The 23,396-nt window shown below is 45.4% G+C and overlaps 1 protein-coding gene across 1 annotated transcript in view; it reads right to left on the bottom strand.

The window, feature by feature from the left end:
* Positions 1-14,059: 14,059 nt before the first annotated feature.
* GPKOW (G-patch domain and KOW motifs) overlaps positions 14,060-23,396 on the bottom strand; it is a 31,562-nt gene continuing 22,225 nt past the window's right edge. Inside the window, exons 4-14 of the mRNA XM_089904932.1 lie at positions 20,957-21,043; positions 20,020-20,174; positions 19,796-19,920; positions 17,892-18,001; positions 16,879-17,092; positions 16,377-16,509; positions 15,561-15,714; positions 15,259-15,382; positions 15,098-15,167; positions 14,483-14,568; positions 14,060-14,389 (exon numbers count right to left, since the gene is read on the bottom strand). Coding sequence (XP_089761058.1) covers positions 14,258-14,389; positions 14,483-14,568; positions 15,098-15,167; positions 15,259-15,382; positions 15,561-15,714; positions 16,377-16,509; positions 16,879-17,092; positions 17,892-18,001; positions 19,796-19,920; positions 20,020-20,174; positions 20,957-21,043 — 1,390 coding nt within the window. The 3' untranslated portion in view covers positions 14,060-14,257. The remainder of the gene's footprint in view (positions 14,390-14,482; positions 14,569-15,097; positions 15,168-15,258; positions 15,383-15,560; positions 15,715-16,376; positions 16,510-16,878; positions 17,093-17,891; positions 18,002-19,795; positions 19,921-20,019; positions 20,175-20,956; positions 21,044-23,396) is intronic.

Raw genomic sequence — 23,396 nt, 5'->3', positions numbered from 1 at the left:
GCTGCTCTTGGATGTGGTGCACAGGCTTCTCATTGTGGTGGCTTCTCTTTGTTGTGGAGCACGGGCTCTAGGGGCGCAGGCTTCAGTAGTTGTGGCACACGGGCTCAGCAGTTGTGGCTTGTGGGCTCTAGAGCACAGGCTCAGTAGTTGGGGCGCACAGACTTAGTTGCTCCACGGCATGTGGGATCTTCCTGGACCAGGGATCGAACCCGTGTCCCCTGCATTGGCAGGCAGATACCACTGCACCACCAGCGAAGTCCCAAGAGGACAGGTTTTCTTAAAATGTTGAACTGCCTTTGATAACAGATATTAAGTTTCTTTACCTTTTAAATGATCTGTGTTGTATTTGTCTTTGAAATCTTTTATTGTCACTTTGATTACAGAATAAGTATTGTCTCACAGTGACCTATGATCTTATTTTACCAAGTGCTTTAAAACTTTTTGACAAACTTCCCAAATATCAAATTTTCATTAAAGTTCTTTTGATTTCCAGCTAATTTTGGGATTCTGTAGAGGGCCCCTGAAGTATCTCAAAGAGAAATATTTAACTAGGGTTATTTGGTATGTTAAGTGAAATGCAATCATTCGTAATTCTGGTTATTGTGACCAAGTTTCTTTACCGATTACACTGTAATGAGATGTTTAGCCATGCCTTTTAATTCTTTTGTTATTTATAGATAGTTATTTTTGTACTCTGATGCTGTTCCAAAACGTGCTTCATCATCAAGGAGATTCATAGAAAGGCTATGGAAGCAGTTACAACAGTTTCACATCAAGATGATAACTATGTGAGGATTCCAGCCCATACTGACTTAAAACAAGTAGCTGTCTTGCCCCTGGGGCCTCTAGATCAGGCATCCAGAGATGTTTTTACTCCCTGACAGGTAGGGTCGACACCCCTACTCAGCCTCGAAGCAGTTACAGATGATGGACCATTGCCCCTCTGCTTCCCGTAAGGATATGGGAGTAAAATCTCTGAGAGGAGAATGAAACAGGAGGGAAGGGGGCAGGGCACAACCTTTAAAAGAATGATATAGCCCAAGGACACAACATAAACTGATTAGAACCAAATAGGTCCAAGATGGCTTCCACTAGACCTTGAACCTCATTTTCTGCTCATTGTAACACACCAGCAAGCTAAATGACACACCCACAGGTGACATGACAGTTCCAAGGCTGACCATAAAGGTCAAAAAGTGGGCGGTGGCCCTATTTCTGGAAATCCCCACCCCTTCCCCAAAATAGCTGGAATACTCTTCCCACTCATTAGCCTATGAAATTACCCACCCTTATAAAAACTGATAACCCCATACCCTGGTGCTGCTCTCGCCTTCTCAGATGACCCACATTCTTTGGAGTGTGTTTCTCTCTAAATAAATCCACTTCTTACCTACTTTGTCTCTCACTGAATTCTTTCTGTGATGAGACATCAAGAACCTGAGCTTCATTATGTCCTGAGACCAGGTGTGTGATCTCAGTTAAAAAAACGTGGGTTCAAGTCCCAGTCGGGGTTTTGGCTGGGTTCGAGTCCTGGCATGTGTGTTCAAGTCCCAATCTGAGTTGCACAGTTTCAGCATCATTTGCAAATATTTTCTCCCAGTCCCTAGGTTATGTTTTTGTTTTGTTCATGGTTTCCTTTGCTGTGTAAGAATGTATAAGTTTGATTAGGCCTCATTTGTTTATTTTTGCTTTTGTTTCTATTGCCTTGGGAGACTGACCTAAGAAAACATTGCTATGATTTATGTCAGAGGATCTTTTGCCTGTGTTCTTCTAGGAGTCTTATGTTGTCATGTCTTATATTTAAGCCTTTAAGCCATTTTGAGTTCATTTTTGTATATCGTGTGAGGGAGTGTTCTGACTTCACTGATTTACATGCAGCTTAGACAAAGATTTTAAATCACTAGCATAAATATGCTCAAAGAACTAAAGGAAACCATATCTAAAGAACTAAAGGGAAGTATAATAACAATGTCTCACCAAATAGAGAATATCAACAAAAAGATAGAAAGTAAAAAAAAAAAAAAACAAATTCAGGAGTTAAAATAGTTGAATATGATAAAAGTAAATAAAAAATAAAAAAATAATAGAATATGAAAATAATATAAAGAAAATAAATATGAAATAACTGAAATGAAAATTCACTAGAGGGGCTCAACAGCAGTTCCCCATATCCTTTGTACCACAGGATAATACTGAAACAAAAGGGTCCAGATGGCTGCAACACAAGTGGTGGAACACCCTGTTGCTGAGGAGCTGATTTCATGCTGCAGGTAAGCATTTTTATACCCTGAAGCTGTACCCTAAGGGTCAGACAGAAATCCTCATATCTCCTCAGAATTGGGGAGGTGATAAGAATCTCTCCTGACAGCTTCCCATGAAAATAAAAAAGTGAGTGGGAAATGGCCTTGTAGCAGTTCTTCACAAGCTTCCCATGCTCTCATGTTCTGGGAGGATCACAAGGCTTCTGCCAAGACCTAGATAGATCAGCTGTGGTTAAGCATTACCTACAGGAACTATGAGGATCTATGCAAGGTCAAGGCACCAGCATGAAGCAGTTTCCCTGTATTACCAAGATAGACCATTTTCTGGGCCATAAAATTAATCTCAGTAAATGCAAAAGAATTCAGGTTATACAAATTGTTTTCTCTGGCCACAATGGAACTGAATTAGAAATTAATAACAGGAAGATCTCTGGAAAATCTCCAAATATTTGGAAACTAAGTAACACACTTCAAAATAATTCATGGATCAAAGGAGTCAGAATGGAAATTAGAAAACGTTTTGAACTGAATGAAAATAAAAACTCAACATATTAGTATTTGTCAATGCCACTAAAGCAGTATTCGGGGGTGAATTTATTGCATTAAATGCCTGCCTATATTAGAAAAGAAGAAAGAACTAAATAAGAAAGGTCTAAAATCTATTATCTCAGCTTCCACCATAAGAAACTAGAAAAAGAAGAGCAAAGTAAACCTAAGGTAAGCAGAAGAAAGGAAATAATAAAGACCAAAGTGGAAATCAATGAAAATAGAAAACAGAAAAACAATGGAGAAAATCAGTGGAATCAAAAGCGGTTGACTGAGATCAACAAAACTGATAAACGTGAAGACTTACAAGAAAAAAAAAAGGAAGAAGACACAACTTACCAATATCAGAAATGAGAGGTGACATCACTACAGATTCTACAGATACTAAAACGGTTAAAGGAATATTATAAACAACTTTATGCCAATAAATTCCACAACTTCATTGAAATGTACAAATTCCTTGAAAGACACAAATTACCAGAGCTCACTCAAGAAGACACAGATAGTTGCCAGGGGTTGGGGAGAGGAAAGAATGGGGAGTAATTGTTTAATGGGTACAGAATTTCAATTTTGCAAGATGAAAAGGTCTGGAGATGGATGGTGATGATGGTTATACAACAGTGTGAATATATTTAATGCCACTTAACTGTACACTTTAAAATGGTTAAGATGGTTGCAGGGGACACGGGTTCACGCCCCGGTCCGGGAAGATCCCACATGCCGCGGAGCGGCTGGGCCCGTGAGCCATGGCCGCTGAGCCTGCACGTCCGGAGCCTGTGCTCCGCAACAGGAGAGGCCACAACAGTGAGAGGCCCGCATACCGCAAAAAAATAAAAATAAAAATAATAGTGGGGGATTTTAACACCTCATTTACACGAATGGACAGATCATCCAAAATGAAAATAAATAAGGAAACAGAAGCTTTAAATGACACAATAGACCAGATAGATTTAATTGATATTTATAGTACATTCCATCCAAAAACAGCAGATTACACTTTCTTCTCAAGTGCTCATGGAACATCCTCCAGGATAGATCACATCTTGGGTCACAAATCAAGCCTCAGTAAATTTAAGAAAATTGAAATCATATCAAGCATCTTTTCTGACCACAACCCTATGAGATTAGAAATGAATTACAGGGAAAAAAACGTAAAAAACAGAAACACATGGAGGCTACACAATACGTTACTAAATAACCAAGAGATCGCTGAAGAAATCAAAGAGGAAATCGAAAAATACCTAGAGACAAACGACAATGAAAACACAACAATCCAAAACCTACGGGATGCAGCAAAAGCAGTTGTAAGAGGGAAGTTTATAGCTATACAAGCCTACCTCAAGAAACAAGAAAAATCTCAAATAAACAATCTAACCTTACAACTAAAGGAACTGGAGAAAGAAGAACAAACAAAACCCAAAGTTAGGGGCTTCCCTGGTGGCGTAGTGGTTGAGAGTCCGCCTGCCGATGCAGGGGACACGGGTTCGTGCCCTGGTCCGGGAAGATCCCACATGCCGCGGAGTGGCTGGGCCTGTGAGCCATGGTCGCTAAGCCTGCGCGTCTGAAGCCTCTGCTCCGCAACAGGAGAGGCCACAACAGTGAGAGGCCTGCGTACTGCAAAAAAAAAAAACACAAAAAAACCCCACCAAAGTTAGCAGAAGGAAAGAAATCATAAAGATCAGAGCAGAAATAAATGAAATAGAACCGAAGAAAACAGTAGCAAAGATCAGTAAAACTAAAAGCTGGTTCTTTGAGAAGATAAACTAAATTGATAAACCATTAGCCAGACTCATCAAGAAAAAGAGGGAGAGGACTCAAATCAATAAAATTAGAAATGAAAAAGGGGAAGTTACAACAGACACCGCAGAAATACAAAGCATCCTAAGAGACTACTACAAGCAACTCTATGCCAATAAAATCGACTACATGGAAGAAATGGACAAATTCTTAGAAAGGTATAACCTTCCAAGACTAAACCAGGAAGAAATATAAAATACGAGCAGCCTAATCACAAGTAATGAAATTGAAACTGTGATTAAAAATCTTCCAATGAACAAAAGTCCAGGACCAGATGGCTTCACAGGTGAATTCTATCAAACATTTAGAGAAGAGCTAATACCTATCCTTCTCAAACTCTTCCAAAAAAGTGCAGAGGGAGGAACACTCCCAAACTCATTCTATGAGGCCACCATCGCCCTGATACCAAAACCAGGCAAAGATACTACGAAAAAAGAAAATTACAGAACAATATCACTGATGAATATACATGCAAAAGTCCTTAACAAAATACTAGCAAACAGAATCCAACAACACATTAAAAGGATCATACACCACGATCAAGTGGGATTTATCCCAGGGATGCAAGGATTCTTCAATATTCACAAATCAATCAATGTGATACACCATATTAACAAATTGAAGAATAAAACCATATGATCATCTCCATAGATGCAGAAAAAGCTTTTGACAAAATTCAACACCCATTTATGAGAAAAACTCTCCAGAAAGTGGGCATAGAGGGAACCTATATACATATATACGTATACGTATACGTTTACCGTATACGAAAAACCCACAGCAAACATCATTCTCAATGGTGAAAAACTGAAAGCATTTCCTCTAAGATCAGGAACAAGACAAGGATGTCCACTCTCACCACTATTTTTCAACATACTTTTGGAAGTCCTAGCCACGGCAGTCAGAGAAGAAAAGGAAATAAAAGGCATACAAATAGGAAAAGAAGAAGTAAAACTGTCAGTGTTTGCAGATGACATGATGCTATACATAGAGAATCCTAAAAATGCCACCAGAAAACTACTAGAGTTAATCAATGAATTTGGTAAAGTTGCAGGATACAAAATTAATGCACAGAAATCTCTGGCATTCCTATACACTAATGATGCAAAATCTGAAAGAGAAATTATGGAAACACTCGCATTTACCATTGCAACAAAAAGAATAAAATACCTAGGAATAAACCTACCTAGGGAGACAAAAGACCTGTATACAGAAAAGTATAAGTCACTGATGAAAGAAATTAAAGATGATACCAACAGATGGAGAGATACACCATGTTCTTGGATTAGAAGAATCAATATTGTGAAAATGACTATACTACCCAAAGCAATCTACAGACTCTACACAATCCCTATCAAACTACCAATGGCATTTTTTACGGAACTAGAACAAAAAATCTTAAAATTTGTATGGAGACACAAAAGACTCTGAAGAGCCAAAGCAGTCTTGAGTGAAGAAAAGGAGCTGGAGGAATCAGACTCCCTGACTTCAGACTATACTACAAAGCTACAGTAATCAAGACAACATGGTACTGGCACAAAAACAGAAACATAGATCAATGGAACAAGATAGAAAGCCCAGAGATAAACCCACGCACCTATGGTCAACTAATCTATGACAAAGTAGGCAAGGATATACAGTGGAGAACGACAGTCTCTTCAATAAGTGGTGTGGGGAAAACTGGACAGCTACATGTAAAAGAATGAAATTAGAACACTCCCTAACACCATACACAAAAATAAACTCAAAATGGATTCTAGACCTAAGTGTAAGATGGGACACTATGAAATTCTTAGAGGAAAACATAGGAAGAACACTCTTTGCCATAAATCACAGCAAGATCTTTTTTGATCCACCTCCTAGAGTAATGGAAATAAAAACAAAAATAAACAAATGGGACCTAATGAAACTTAAAAGCTTTTGCACAGCAAAGGAAATCATAAACAAGACGAAAAGACAACCCTCAGAATGGGAGAAAATATTTGCAAACGAATCAATGGACAAAGGATTAATCTCCAAAATATATAAACAGCTCATGCAGCTCAATATTAAAGAAACAAACAACCCAGTCCAAAAATGGGCAGAAGACCTAAATAGACATTTCTCCAAAGAAGACATATACATGGCCAAGAAGCACATGAAAAGCTGCTCAACATCACTAATTATTAGAGAAATGCAAATCAGAACTACAATGAGGTATCACCTCACACCAGTTAGAATGGGCATCATCCGAAAATCTACAAACAACAAATGCTGGAGAGGGTGTGGAGAAAAGGGAACCCTCTTGCACTGTTGTTGGGAATGTAAATTGATACAGCCACTATGGAGAACAGTATGGAGCTTCCTTAAAATACTAAAAATATCATTACCATATGATCCAGCAATCCCACTGCTGGGCATATACCCAGAGAAAACCATAATTCAAAAAGACACATGCACCCCAATGTTCATTGCAGCACTATTTACAATAGCCAGGTCATGGAAGCAACCTAAATGCCCATCGACAGACGAATGGATAAAGAAGAAGTGGTACATATATACAATGGAATATTACTCAGCCATAAAAAGGAACGAAACTGAGTCATTTGTTGAAACGTGGATGGATCTAGAGACTGTCATACAGAGTGAAGTCAGAAAGAGCAAAACAAATATTGTGTATTAACGGATGTATGTGGAACCTAGAAAAATGGTATGGATGAACTGGTTTGCAGGGCAGAAGTTGAGACACAGATGTAGAGAACAAACGTATGGACACCAAGGGGGGAAAGCCGCGGGGGGGGATGGTGGTGTGCTGAATTGGGCGATTTGAATTGATATGTATACAGTGATGTGTATAAAATTGATGACTAATAAGGACCTGCTGTATAAAAAAAATAAAATTCAAAAAATAATATGTACAATAATATCAAGAAATATTAAATACTTAGGGATAAATCTGACAAGACATTTATCCTGTTTTTCTTCAGTACAATACTTATACACCGAAGACTACGAAAACTGCTGAGACAAATTAAAGACATGTATAAATGGACCTTGTTCATGGGTTGGAAGGCTAAATATTATTAACATGTTAATTCTTCCCAAATTGATCTATAGGTTTGATCCAATCCCAGTAGGCTCTTTTGTAGTAGAAATTGACAAAAAGATTCTAAAATTCATATAGAAATGTAAAAGACCTAGAATAGCCGAAGCAACTCTGCAAAAGAATAACAAAGTTGCAGGGCTAATCCTACCTGATTTCAAGAATCATTATAGGACTCCCCTGGTGGTGCAGTGGTTAAGAATCCACCTGCCAATGCAGGAGACACAGGTTCAAGCCCTGGTCCAGGAAGATCCCACATGCCACAGAGCAATTAAGTCCGTGCACCACAACTACTGAGCCTGCGCTCTAGAGCACACGAGCCACAACTACTGAGCCCGCAGGCCTAGAGCCTGTGCTTCGCAACAAGGGAAGCCACCACAATGAGAAGCCCGTGCACCGCAGTGAAGAGTAGCCCCTGCTCTCCGCAACTAGAGAAAGCCTGCGCACAGCAACAAAGACCCAACGCAGCTGAAAATAAATTAAATTTGAAAAAAGAATCATTATAAAGCTATAGTTATCAATACAGCATGATACTGGCATACAGATAGATAAATATACCAATAGAACAAAACAGAGTCCAGAAATCAATCCAAAAATATGTGGACAACTGATCTTTTTCTTTCCTTTGTGGTGGATAACTGATTTTTGAAAAAGCGGAAAGCAATGCAGTGGAGGAAGGGTAGTCTTTTCAACAAATGGTGCTGGAACAGTTGGATATCCATACCCAAAAGAATGAGCCTGGATCCATACCTCCCACCACACACAAAAATTAATTCAACATGGATTAAAGACCTAAACATATAATCTAGAACTATAAAACTTCTAGAAAACCTTTGTGATCTTGGATTAGGTGAAGATTTCTTAGATATGACATCAAAAGGACAATCCAGAAAGAACAAATTGATAAATTTGACTTCATCAAAATTGAACATTTCTGCTTTTCAAAAGACATTAAGAGAATGAAAAGACAAGCCAGAGACTGGGAGAAAATACTTGCAAAGCATATATCTGATAAAGTATCTGTATCTAGAATATATAAGAACTGCTTTTTGGGCTTCCCTGGTGGTGCAGTGATTGAGAGTCTGCCTGCCGGTGCAGGGGACACGGGTTCGTGTCCCGGTCCGGGAAGATCCCACATGCCGCGGAGCGGCTGGGCTAGTGAGCCATGGCCGCTGAGCCTGCGCGTCCGGAGCCTGTGCTCCGCAACGGGAGAGGCCACAACAGTGAGAGGCCCGCGTACCGCAAAATAATAATAATAATAGAAAAATAAAAAATAAGAACTGCTTTTTGAAAACAGTTTATTAATAGGATATGGCAAAGACAAAGGGGGTGGTGTATCTCTAATTTTCATAAAGATTCTTAAAGCGCTTTTTAAAAAGAATCAGCTTTATTTTTTAGAGCAGTTTTAGATTCATAGCAAAACTGAGTAGAAAATACACCCCTGCCCCTACCTCCATGCACATCTTCCCCCACTATTGACATCTCGCACCACGGTGGTACATTTATTACAATCAATGAACCTACATTTGTTGACAATAGTACATCATTGTCACCAAAAGTCCCTAGTTTACATTAGGGTTCACACTTTGTGTTGCATATTCTGTGGGTTTTCACAAATGTATGGCACATATCGACCATTAAAGTAGCATACAAAGTAGTTTCATTGCAGTAAAATCCTCTGTGCTCTGCCTATTCACCCCTCCCTTACTCTCTAACTCCTGGCAACCACTTTTTACTGTCACCATAGTATTGACCTCTGCAGAATGTCATATTGTTGGAAACATTCAGTATGTAGCGTTTTCAGATTGATTTCTTTCACTTAGTAATATGCATTTAAGTTTCCTTTCATGGCTATATAGCTCATTTCTTTTTAGCACTGAATAATATTCTATTGTCTGGATGTACTACAGTTCCTTTATCCATTCACCTACTGAAGGACAATTGTGGTTGCTTCCAAGTTCTGGCACTTATGAATAAAGCTGCTATAAATATCCATGTGCACGTATTTGTGTGGATATGTTTTCAGCTTCTTTGGGTAAATATCAAGGAGTGTGATTGCTGGATCATATGGTAAGAGTATGTTTAGTTTTTTAAGAAATGGCCAGACGGTCTTCCAGAGTGGCTGTACCATTTTGCATTCCTACCAGTAATGAATGAAAGTTCCTGTTGTTCCACATCCTCACCAGTATTTGGTATTGTCAGTGTGTTGGATGTTTGCCATTCTCATAGGCGTGTAGTGGTAGCTCATCGTTGTTTTATTTTTTTTCATTGTTGTTTTTAATTTGCAATTCCCCAAGGACTTAAAGCCCTTTTGAAGACAAGGATGGGATGAGGTTATAAGGAAAATCAGTACTACCAAAAGATTAGTGAGCAACGTTGTGGCATTTAGTCCTCTTTTGAGATGCTGTGGGGAAACAGGATACATTTAGTGCTTCTCCTCTTTAGCTGGTGGTGTCTGTTTTCAGACAATAACTCTTCCAGAGAAGCGGTTAAAGATGGGGGTGGGGTGGGGTGGGGTGTGGAAGTGCTGAGGATTCCTCCGAGGCCTGGGAAGGAAGTTGCTTCCCAAGTTTGAGGCAATGCCTCAAAGTACCCCACTGGCACTGACAGAGAAGTAAGCCTTCCAGGAAGTTCCAGCAGCCCCACTGGGCAGCCAGTGGGAGAGTCAGTTCCTGACAGTGGAAATCAGCCAGACTGACCAAAGCACTTGATGGGCAGTTGTATTTAATGTGGCTGTGGGGGTGGGAGTGGCATCAACAGGCAGTCTCTGGCAGTGGCTGCATGGAGATTTATGATTGTCACCTCAGTCAGAACATTGCATGTGGCCCTCAAAGCACCATAGTACCTCTCGGACCTGACCTCCTACATCCCCTCTCCCTCATTTACTCCCCTGCAGCCACACTGGCCTCACTATTCCTCAAACACACCAGCAATGGTGCCACCACAGGGCCTTTGCACTTTCTGTTTCCTGACTCAGACCACTCTCCAGATAGCTGCATGACTCTCCCTCACTTCATATATTTTCTCAAATGTCACCTTTGTAGTAAAGCCTTCCCTGGCCATCCTATGAATATTGCCCACTCTGGATCCCCTTTACCCTGCTGTACTTTCTCCCCGCTCCCCCCCACCCAGCCCCATGGCTGTTAGCATCTTCTAACATACTGGATCATTTACTTCTTATGCTTATTGCCTCTCAGCCCCACTGGAATGTCAGCTCCACAAGGGCAAGGATCTTTGTTTTGTTTATGGTGTTTTTTAAATCTTCAGTAGCTAGAATCATGTCTGGCGTAGAATGGAGACTCAATACTTGTTGAATGAATGATTTACCCTTTACTGTATCCCTAGCATGCAGAATAGTATCTGGCATACAGTAGGGGTTCCCCACAGATGCCTGATGAATGAATTGGAGAAATAGGGGTAACCTGGTGAGGATGTAGCTTTCCAAGTTGTTGCATACTTTCTCTCTCTGCTTGATGCTACAAACATGGAGATTAAGAGGCCCCAGTGTGGGAGTGGAGGGGAGCATCCCCCGGCTGAGGAAGCAACGTCAGAAACGAAGGGCCTACCTGTATATTTCTCCACCAAGCTCAGCCCCACGCAGTAGTCCCAATCACCCAAATACTTCACTTCTCTCTCAAAAGGCAGAGAAGCTGCTTCTTGAATCTGCTGCCACACATTCCTGGTTCAGTGTCTGGACAGTTTTTTAACAGAGGTTGCACCCTGCCAGGGAAACTTCTGGAGACTTGGCAGAAGAGGCAGATGCTTTTTCACCCACATCTTGCTCAGACCCTGTGATGTGGAAGCCAGTCTGGACAAATTGTACGGGTCACGGTCCCCAGCTTGTGAGTGGTCTGTGGAGAGTTCATGGGCTCACAGAAGCTGTCATTGCAGTAACCACTGCCTGAGGGGCAATACTGGCAGCAGGCACAGCAGCCGAGAAAACTGCACAGACTCAAAGGGTATTTGTACACAATGGACAAGGGGCAGATCGGGAAAGCTTCCTGATATTGTCTACGCTTCCAGGAATGTAAGCAGCCCTGTCCTCAAACTGAGGCATCAGGAGGGATCCTCTCAGGGCAAGCATGTAAAGCACCGATGATCTGCCCTGGGGGGACCAGGCGCTCTGCCGAGGGCTAGGCCTTCTGGACACAGGGCCGTATTCAAGAACTTCAGGCCCCATTTCCAAAGGCAGGCTCGGGAGAAACATTAACTCCAGGAAATCAGATCTGGTGAAAGATCTGTTTTAAGTGTCATGGCGCACAGAGGAGATGGAGGGATTTGTCTGAAACTGCCAGGTTATGCCACGTTGCAGGGCAGACACATGGGACCAGGGCCATTCCCCGAGGAGCTTTCTGTCCTTCTCAAGGGCATTACCAAGATGGATTTATTATGATTTGGAGAAAGGAGGCGGCCTTCTTGACTGGGTGAAGCACATAACAGCATAGGAAAGTGATTTCTGGGTGTGCCAAATTGGGAACCTCTAGAACTCCCAACCCTTCCCAAGATTTTAAAAAAATATTTATTTTTGGCTCACGCCAGGTCTTTAGTTGCAGCACGTGGGATCTTTTTAAATAGTTATTTATTTATTTTTATTTTTGGCCACGTTAGGTCTTAGTTGCTGCGCGTGGGCTTTTCTCTAGTTGCAGTGAGCGGGGGCTACTCTTCGTTGCGGTGTGTGGGCTTCTCATTGGGTGGCTTCTCTTGTTGCAGAGCACGGACTCTAGGCGTGCGGGCTTCAGTAGTTGTGGCATGCGGGCTTCAGTAGTTGTGGCTCGCGGGCTCTAGAGCGCAGGCTCAGTAGTTGTGGCGCACGGGCTTAGTTGCTCCGTGGCATGTGGGATCTTCCTGGAGCAGGGCTCGAACCCGTGTCCCCTGCATTGGCAAGCGGATTCTTAACCACTGCACCACCAGGGAAGCCCCACGTGGGATCTTTTAGTTGTAGCATGCGGGCTTCTTAGTTGCAGCACTCATGTGGGATCTAGTTCCCCGACCATGGATCCAACGCGGGCCCCCTACACTGGGAGCGTGAAGTCCTATCCACTGGACCACCAGGGAAGTCCCCTAACCCTTCCCAAGATTAAAAATACAACTCAGCCTGGAATTCCAGGGCAGCGTGTGCAATCACGATGATGACTCGAGAACGAGCAACTGGGGGTGGGGGTTTGTTCTCTGGTATCTGTCTTAACAACCCTGTTTGGCTAATCTTGAAAACAGAGTTCTGGAATTAAGCAGGGACGATTAAAAAAAAAGTAAATCGGTCTGTGTAAGTGTCCCTCATATTGGGGTTACTATACTGGAAGGTTTTCTAATCATCCCTTGCCTTACTAGGCACACTGATCTGGCCAACTCACTGTCTTTCTATACCTGCTCATTTTGGCTCAAAAGGGTAGTCTGTCTCTGCTTGGCAAGGACAGAAGCTCACCTTTATTATCCTGCTTGAGGGGGAAGTGTTTAAATTCTCCACAGCTGTGCTGTGTTCTGAAGCATCAGGAGTTTATACCAGAAGCCTAGATCTAACTCAAATACCATTAATTACATCAATGGCTTAGTGACTGGGGATGATTTAGAAACACTTGTGCCTAAAGTTCTGACTTCCCCTGATGTTTTTTTCTTCCCTTGTTGATTTTGTATCTTAGGCCATTAAACAGGAAAAAGGATTCTCTGGAACCCTTTAATGGAAAAAGGATAACCTTTTTGAGAACCCAGTTACCTGGAGCAACCAGAGAAATTCTACCCGAGATAGACAAAATTTTTTCACCTTCAAAGTTTTGGGACTAAAACGGGGGCCCCGAGATTAACTGACTCCTCTGGAAAGTAGTGCTAACACGTCCCATTGGTGGGGAGAAGCCTCCCTTCCACTTGACTCCTGTCACAGGCTCAAGATATCCTCTGGGCATCTGCTCTGGACCAAAAGTAAAAGCAGAGCCTGCTAGATTCTTGCTCAGAAAGTTGTCCAGAGATGTGGTGTTCCAGAATCCCTAGTCTCTGCTCGGGGACAGTGTTCAGAGCTTCTGGACTCCGATAGTGAGCTCGGGAGCGGATGGATCCTTCCACTTGGTGAGCAGCCCAAGCTGGGCGGTGGGGCTGAAAAAAGGACTGGTTCCCACCTCAATCAGCGCAGCTCCCATCTCCACTCACAGCTCAGTACACCATTTATGATCTCTTGTTTTTGTTTTTGTTTTTTGCGGTACGCGGGCCTCTCACTGTTGTGGCCTCTCCCGTTGCCGAGCACAGGCTCCGGACGCGCAGGCTCAGCGGCCATGGCTCACGGGCCCAGCCGCTCCGTGGCATGTGGGATCTTCCCGGACCGGGGCACAAACCCGTGTCCCCTGCATCAGCAGGCGGACTCTCAACCACTGCGCCACCAGGAAAGCCCAGAACTGGTTTTTATTATATACTAAGTTCTGGTAAATACTAGGTTTGATTCTAGCCTCCCTTCTGGTCCATCCTGTCCCAGGGCTGCACTGCAAGTGGAGGGCGGAACCATGACCCCCCCCCACCTTCGTGAAGGCAGGCTTTTCACACTGTACGGGATTGGTAACAACCTGGGGGATGGGAGTGTGTCCACAGGTCAGTCCTCCGAGTCGCTGGGGCCCATGTACTGGCAGATGGCATCATAGTGAAGCTCCACCACCCGATTCTCTCTCTGCAGCTGCACAAGAGCCCGGCTCTGCTCTCTGTCCCGGTCCAGCAGACGGCCCACCTAGAGTAGGGGCGGGTGGAGTCAGCAAGGCCAACCCAGACTCAGGGACACTCCCTGAGTGCTCCCGCGCCCATTCCCAGGTTTTGGACTCACCCTTCCAGCCCATGGCCCCAGCACCACCATCACCCGGTTGCCCTGGACCTTAGGGACCAGGGTCTCCAGCATGTCTTCCCTCAGGCCTGTGGACAAGGAGAGGGGAGTGAGACCCGCAGCAAGGGTCAGCCCAGTCAGGGTCCTGTCAGAAGGGCCTTTCCTGTATTCTCTGGTGCCACTCTGTGGCTGTTGACAGATGCGAGGCCCCCACATCCATTTCACAGAGGAGGAAACCTAAGGAGCAGTTCCTGGCAATAGTTGTAATAAAGGGACCATTTATGTATGATGATGATGGGTGGGGGTGATAACAGATACCATTTATTGTGGGCACGTTGTATGCCCTGCCCTGCACGGGGAGCTTACACACATCCCTACAAGGCACCAGTTATAAGAGGGAGAAATAGGTTATCTCCATGCTAATTTTGCAGAAGAGGAAAGTGGGGCTCAGATATTCACCATCATGGAAGCGTCTAATGATCTGTTAGAGGATGCTGGGTCTTGCAAAAAACCTAACTCTGTCCAACCTCCCGCCTTTGGCCAGGCTCTTGGCCCAAGACAGCCCTCTCAATCAGCCTCCAGGATGATAACAACCCAATGGCCATCCCTCAGACTCACCTTCCAGGACCTGGCCTTCATCTGTCCGACACACACAGGTATCTGGGCTCAGGACATCTTCGATTGTCATCTGGGGAAAGGGCCAGGGGATATGAGAATGTTAGAGAGCTAAGTGGGCCCAGTCCCTGGGGAGGAAGCGGACCCAGGTGCAGGGCTCCCACCTTGGTGTTGTAATACTGGCCACCCTTGTGCAGCTTGTCCACAAACCGCACACGCAGGTCCCTGTGCAGCCAGTGCTGACTCCTGGGAGCTGCTTTCTCACTCTTGGCTGCAGGCTCATCCTGTCTGTGGAGCGGGGCCAACACCAGGCTTAGTTCTTTATCAGAGGCACATTCTGGTCATCCCACCTTTGCCGATGTCTTAAAACCCACTCATAATGCCATTCCTAGTTCCTTCTAGGCACGTGCCTTGCCCTAGAAGCCTTCTCTGACTGCTGGAGCCTCCCCACAGCCCTGACCCCTACCTCCATCTGAGATGCTCAGGGTCCCACCGGTCTGGATGGTGTTTCCGCTTCCTCGCTGAGTCCTCCTGCCGGACGTGGAGGTCCTGATCCTGAAGGGCCTTCCATGATGAGGTTGTTCCATTCTGTTGCCTTGGGGAAGTTTTGCTCACCTGGCCTGTTCAAGGGGGTGTGGGGAGAACCAGGAAACAAACTCAATGTCTCCCTCTCTTCCCTTCCAGGCTACACCTCAGCCTCAGGCCACCAGGCCACCTCCCAACTGCCAAAGTGCCCGTCTCACCATCAAGCCTTTGTCTGGGCTATTAGAATGCTCTCCCCTTCCTTTCAACTGTCTCAGCCTCCTTCAGGAAGCCTTGCTCAACCACCCTAGCCTGTCCTGTCAGTGCTTACCTGAGTCAGCTGCCTAGGGTGGGCTAGGGACTCCTGGAGGGCTGTCAGCTCCCATCTCCTATGTGCCAAACGGATCCATCCTACTGACGTGCCTAGAATGCCTTCCTCCCCATCATGCCCTAGTCCTAGCTGCTGTCAGTCCCTAGCAAAAGAGAGGTTCACCACCCCAAAGAGACAAAGACATCCCAAGGGTAGGAACTGGTTTCCACACTTGTTCCTTCTTCCTCAGAAAGAGGCTAAAGACCCAAGGGTACTAGATCAACCTCTCTTCAATCGAACTGAACAAACCACTATGTTCATTCTCACCTCTTAACTGTGACCAGAAGTCACTCTTGCCAGGCAGACCACTGTCCTGCCCCTCTGCAGATTTAACCCCCGCCCCAGGAATACTTCTCCAACTCCCCCAGCTAGGTTAAGAGGCTCACTCACTCAGATCCAAGGAGTTCTTGTCAAACTCCTGCTGGGAGACAGGCCGCAGGCAGTACTCACTAACAGTCACCACGCGGCTCCCCACAGCCAGACGGACCATGGCCCGAGCATTGTCAGGGTCGAGGCCTTCCACCTAAAGTGTTGGGGGGGAAGAAGTGAGTGGACCTGACCCACGTTCCTAGGACCACGCTGTCCACCCTTACTTCTAATAGGCCTGACCCCTGTGCCTCTCCCGGCAGACTGTGGGGCTTGGATACACTTTAAGTATGTAATCCTCAGGGACTTGTGGCATATGGCATTCTCTCCCTTTTAGTTGAAAACTGAGGCTCTGAAAGGCCCAGCAAGCAGTCCTGAGTTACTGAATGAAGCGGCAGGCCAGGCAGTCCTGAAAGACAAGGACTTCCAGCCTTTATACCCCAAACCCAATTCTGCCTCCCTCTGACCCTCATGTCAATTTTCCCTGCTGCCTGTCTTGGGCTCCAGGCACATCTTGGTTCCTTACCTTCCCATAGAGGCCTCGGTGAGGGCCAGAAAGAACCATCACAGCTCCTCCAGGCACCAGTCCTTGAGGCTGGTCTTCCTTATCCTTCTCTTGCTCCTCATCTGGCCTCAGCAGGTGGTGGGGGCCAGTGGGGGCCAGGGCCTGGAACTCAGTCAGGTTGGCGCCCAGCCCTAACCCCTTGGGCCTCAGTGAGTTGACACGGGGCTTCACCACTCTGCAGGGAACACAGAATATGGGCTTGCTGGGGGGATGCATCAGTCTTCAGCGCTCCGTTCCCCACCCCTACCCCCAACCACCACCCAAATCCCAACCTATCAATATATTTGAGAGTATCCTTCCCAATCTCATATTAGGGACTATTTCTGACCTGCAGAAATGGCAATTTTATTTGGTTCAACCTAATAACCTACAGTGTATAACATCTATGACACAGTATTTACAGTGGGATATGAGGCAGATCCCAATAACAAAATATACTAATTTTTCTACATGGGAAACCATGACTATTCATACCAAGCAAGAGAAACAGATTGTAAAAAGCTCAATGTCAATTCAGTTCACATTTGGCTGCCAAATAGTTTATGGAAAAAAAAAAGTTTGGTTTTCAGAATTCTTTAGAGTTTGGAACTGTGGAGAACGGATTGTAATCTGTATGATCATGATAATAGCAAGTGCTTAGCCTATGCTTACCTGGGGCCAGGGCCTACTGTAAGTGCTTTATGTGTATCATTTCACTTAACTCTCACAACAGCCCTGGGAAGTCAGTACTGTTATTATCCCCATTTTTCAGATGAGGAAGCTGATGCCCAGAGAGGCAATCTTTACAGAATAGGATCTCTTAATGGAGTTTCAAAGGGCAAATAGGAGGCTTAAAGAGTAGTGGAAGGGGCTACTGAAATACGTAGGGTGGTAATGTGCCCTCTCCCTGCCTGGATGGTTCTAGGTGGGCGGTAACCATGGGGGTCTGTTCCCTGGCCCGTCTGCTGTCCCCTGCCCCTACCCTAGAAACTCACTGATTGAAGGTACGGCCGATGCCCTCGCCAGGTTTCCAGCCCATGCCCCGCAGCATGGCCAGCCCATAGGCCTCTACAGGGACTGCCTCATAATCGGCCTCCTCCGGCACCTATGGGTTCAGGCAGAGGAAGGACGGTCAGGCTTGGCTTACAGTGGGCCCTCTGAAGTGTACTTGCTATGACCCACTGGGTGACCTTCGAGACTTCTTTTCCAGTCAGCTCAAGGGTGAATTTTTATTTCCTCTTGCCATCCCTCACTTTATTCCTCCATGTTCAGCCCTTGGACAAATCTTTATAAAGCACCTATTCTGTGCCAGCTACCGTTCTAGGTGCTGGGGATAAAACAGTGAACAAAATAGACAAAAACTCCTGCCCTTTGTGTGGCTTACATTCTAGTTGTGGAGACAGAATAAATAAAATTCATAAAACATGATATGCCAGGTAGTGATAAGTCATATGAAGAAAAATAAAGCAGGTTAAGGGGATGCAGAGGGCTGAAGAAAGGAGTGTCACTGAGTTCATATTTGAGCAGAGACCAGAGGAGAGACAGAGGGAACCCTGAAGATAAGAGTCCTCCAGACAGAACAGTAAGAGCAAGGCCCTGAGGCAGGACAAGATCTGCTATGTGTGGAGAGCATTATAAAAGTCAATCTGACTGAAACAGATGTGGAGGCAAAGAGGGGTGGTAAGGGATTAATCAGGAGACCTGGGCAGGAGCCACGATAGGGTGGCAGCCACAAGGGGACCAGTGAGGAAGTTACTGCAATAGTCCAGATGAGAAATGCTGGTGGCTCAGACCAGAGAAGTGGTAGTGGTGATGGTGAGAAGTGGTCAGATTCTGGTTGTATTTTGGAGAGGAAGGATGGATGGAACTGTGATCAACTGAGATGCAGAAGGCTCTGAGAAGAGGGAAAATTAGAGAAAGGAGGCCAAAGCTGGAACAGGATGGAGAGTGAAGTGAAGGTCTTTTTAAGATGAAAGATACCAGAGGATGTCTGAAGGCTGATGAGAACCGTTCAGTCGAAAGAGTCTCTCTGGTTTGGGGCTATAGGAGAACTAGGACCCAAACAAGCATTGCCAAAAAATTGTGAACGAAGAGGTGAAAAGTAGGGTCCATGGGTATGAAAGACAGACTTGGTTACTTCTGTGGACACACCCCTCACCTCTCCTGTTATCACCTCCCATCATCACTCCCTCAATTCTTTATATTCGCTCTAGACACACCACAGATTGTCACTGATGGACACACACCACACTGATTTTCTGCCACCACGCCACTGTCTGGGTGGTTGCTGCCATTAGGAGCACTCACCCTCCTCTTCCCTCTCACTAAACCCTACCTGTCTTCCCGGCCTCACTCCTACCACTCTGATCTGAGTCTCCATCACCTCTAGCCTGGACTGCTGCTCTCCTTGCCTCCACCTCTGCTTACTAGTCTGTTCTGCTTGTAGCAGCAAGAGAGAGCCTGTCAAATCATAAGTCTTGTCCCTTCTCTGCTCAGAGCCCTCCCATGGCTCTCACCTCACTCAGAGTAAAAGCCAAAGTCCTCACCATGGCCCACTTCTGACCTAACCTACTACTCTTCCCTGTCACTCATTCCACTCCAGCTACGTTGGTCTCCTTGATGTTCCTCAAACACTCCAGGCAGAGTCTACCCTCAGGATCTTTATATTTCCTGTTCCCTTTGCTCAGCTCCTTCAGATAATCCCAGAATCCAAGTATCTTTTCACACCTCAATATCTGGATTCATTTGTTAATGCTTCCAAAAAGGATGGAAGGAGGCAGGGCGAGGCAGCAGGCCTTTAGTACACACACAGACTTTGCCTGCTGTGTGCAGGGACACAAGTCCTAGCAGACAGGGCAGTGAGAGACTGGAGAAGGAGGGAGGCCAGGGGCCAGCTCACTGTCTCAGCCCGGGGTTCGCTGTCTGCCCCTTCCCCGTTGGGGGTGCATCCTTTCTGGATCATGGGGATAGCGAGCGTGGGGTCGACACCCGCATTCTCTCTCTCCTCCAGAGACTTCGTGGATTCTAAAGAAGAATGGGAGGGAGCAATGAGGTTCCACCCTATCCTTCCATTTTCCTCCCCTTCTTCCTTCACTAGGGCAAGGCAAAGGAGGGAGCACTCACCCTCAATGAGCTCCTTCACAGCCTGGGACAGCATCCCATCCACCAAGACCTCAGTATGTGTGGATGGCCCAGGGGCCTGGGTCGGTGGCTGCCTGAGATGGCCATGCTGGATCAAAGGGATGACAAGTTCCTTAGGGGCTTCTGAGGGCTGCACACTGATGTGGACACAGAGGGGTGAAGTTGGGAGAGTAGCACAATCAGTGAGTTCTGAGCCACAACCCTTCATTCAGAAGAAACACAAGAGCCAAACACACCCCCAGCCCCATTGACTACACCCTCCCTTCTCCTGTCTGGCTCTCCTGTTATACCTCTGGTGGTGCTTTCTTTGGATTCTCTCCCCCACCCCCAACTCTTAAATGTCAGTGCCTTCGAAGAATCAGTCCTCAGTTCTGGACCCTCTGTTCATCTCAAGACCCACTTCTGTGGTTTCCACTATGACCTAAAAATCACCATCTTCAGCCCAGACTCTCCCCAGCTCCGGGCTCCACACCAGCCTCCTAGATGGTTGATTCTCTTCTGGAAGTCCCTCCCTCAGACTTTCCTTTCCTAATTAAGCTGACGATAGCCTCCCCCAACCTGAATCTGCCACTCCATCCTGCTCCCCGTATGGGAGAAGCCCCAACGCTTCACCTGGGACACTAGGAGTCCTGTCATTCTCCCCTCCTTTCCTTCTTTCAGAACGCACGCTCCTCAGGGTCCCCAAGTCCTAAAGACACACCCTCTCAGGAATACATCCTCTCCTCTCAATCCCCTCGGCCAACAGGTCCAATTTCCCCACCTCCCCCACTAACTCCCGCCTTCTGACCTCCACGGATCTTCTCCGGCTGTGCTTCAGACTTCCCAGGCCACTGTCACCAAGAAAATCAACTCAAGATTCCACCCTCCCGCAGGCACCCACCGCACCGCTTTCCAAGGGATGAAACACCCAGCGCTTCACCTCTGCAGCTCCCTCCGTTTCTCGGTCTTCAAGAAATCCTTCTCCGGAGCCGCGTCTCCCGCCAGCCATCTCCGGGCGGACGTGCGACTGAAGGTGAATGAAATTGGGGCACTGGAGGCTCCCGCAGGCCACAAAACACCATCTTTGGCGTCCGCCATCTTCCCCTCGTCCCAGGCCGGCGCGCTGCTTGCTGGGAAGTTTAGTTTGCGCTCGCTGTGCTGGGGCTTGACCACCAGCGCTACAACTACCTTTCCCAGGAAACACTGTGGCACCGCCAGGCGAAGGCGGATAGGGGCAGTAGGAAGTAATTGCCGCTCTTTTTACTTCACAAGAGCGCGTGGCGTACAGGGAAATGTAGTTCTTGGGGAAGGTAGGCGTGGTAGAAGGTGGCTTCCTTCTTGCCAAGTCGTCACTCCTTCGTGTAGGCGTTTATTGGTCGCCTACTGTGTGCGCGTTACTGTGCCCTACTGGTGTGGGAAATGTAGGTAAAATAAATCATTAAAAAAAAAATCTGGGCTTCCCTAGTGGTGCAGTGGTTAAGAATCCGCCTGCCAACGCAAGAGACACGGGTTCGAGCCCTGGTCCGGGAAGATTCCACATGCCGCGGAGCAACTAAGCCTGTGCGCCACAGCTACTGAGCTTGCGCTCTACAGCCCTTGAGACACAACTACTGAGCCCACTCACCTAGAGCCCATGCTCCCAACAAGAGAAGCCACCACAATGAGAAGCCCACTTACCACAACGAAGAGTAGCCACCCCCGCCCCCCGCTTGCAACAACCAGAGAAAAGCCCGCGTGCAGCAACAAAGACCCAACGCAGCCAAAAATAAATAAATAAAATTAAATAGATTTATTAAAAAAAAAGAGAAAAAAATCTGTGAGTGCCAGTTGTGTACAATAATAAATAATAGACATGTAAGTGGTACCTACAAGATGACAGATTTAATAGTGGACAAACTCTAGATTCAAATACAGTTGACCTTTAGATAACACGGGTTTGAACTGCGAGGGTCCACTTATACGTGGATATTTTTCACTAAACAACCTACTACAGTACTACATGATGCAAGATTGGTTGAATACGAGGATGCAGAACATGGAGAGCAGACTGTAAAATTATACGGGGATTTTAGGGACTTCCCTGGTGGCCTAGTGGTTAAGAATCCACCTGGGGGTGTGTGTGTTGTGATGAATTGGGAGATTGGGAACGACATATATACACTAATATGTATAAAATGGGTAATAAGAACCTGATGTATAAAAAAATAAAATTCAAAAAAAAAAGAATCCACCTGCCAATGCAGGGGACACGGGTTCAAGCCCTGGTCCGTGAAGACCCCACATGCCGCGGAGCAACTAAGCCCAAGCGCCACAACTATTGAGCCTGCACTCTAGAGCCCGCGAGCCACAACTACAGAGCCCACGTGCCACAACTACTGAAGCCTGCGTGCCTAGAGCCAGTGCCCTGCAACAAGAGAAGCCACCGTAATGAAAAGCACTCACTGCAATGAAGAGTAGCCCCCACTGGCCGCAACTAGAGAAAGCCTGTGCACACCAACGAAGACCCAACACAGCCAAAAAAAAAAAAGTTATATAGGGATTTTAGACTGCGCTGGGTCAGTGCCCCTAATGCCTACATTGTTCAAGGGTCAACTGTATTAATAAAATAGTCTGGCCTCCTCTCTAGAGGCCCCAAGTCTAGTGGGGAACAGTGACACTCAAAACAGATTTAAAAAAAAAATAGTTCCTACCAACTTTAAATATGTTGTGAGAGCCAGGTCCTAAGCCCTCAGAAGATTAATGAGACAGACGCCTCTGAGTAGGACCTTTAGAGTTTGTGAAGTAGAAGAGTGATACTTAAACAAATAGTCACAAGAAAGAATACTACAAATCTGCTAAAAATTCATCCCAAGGAAATCATCCAAAATGTGCAAAACTATTTTTATATGAGATTCATCAGAGTATTATTTATTGTAACAAAAGCTTGAAGACCACTTAAATGAACAACAAAAGGGGATGGGCTAAATGAATTATAGCACATGGTTTGGGTGGAATGAATATACTAGAGCCTTTAAATGTGAAGCTATACATATAATTAAATGAAATGGGGACAGAGTCACAATGTTTGGAAAGTAGAATAGTATCGTGGGTCAGAGGTTGCTCTTGAAAACAGGAAGCCCAATATTCAATCAATTTTGTGGCCATGTTTTGAGGCTTACAAGCCCTGGGCATCCTGGGATGGGCCCTGGTATCTCAAGGGAGAAGCCATTTTGGTTTTCAAAATATACAACAACAAAAAAAACTTTAAATTTTTATTTTGAAATACTTTTAGACTAAAAGAAATGTTGAAAAAATAGTATAGAGAGTCCCTGTATATCTAGATCCCCCCTAAACATTTTATATAACAATAGTATAATTATCATAATCAGGAAATTAACATT

This window comes from Delphinapterus leucas, chromosome X (genome assembly GCF_059928025.1).
Source record: "Delphinapterus leucas isolate spDelLeu-1000000601 "Yukka" chromosome X, BTC_Dleu_Yukka2, whole genome shotgun sequence".
Taxonomy (NCBI): domain Eukaryota; kingdom Metazoa; phylum Chordata; class Mammalia; order Artiodactyla; family Monodontidae; genus Delphinapterus; species Delphinapterus leucas.
Note: the sequence above shows the minus strand (reverse complement) of the source record. Positions and strands in the feature narration are given on the sequence as shown.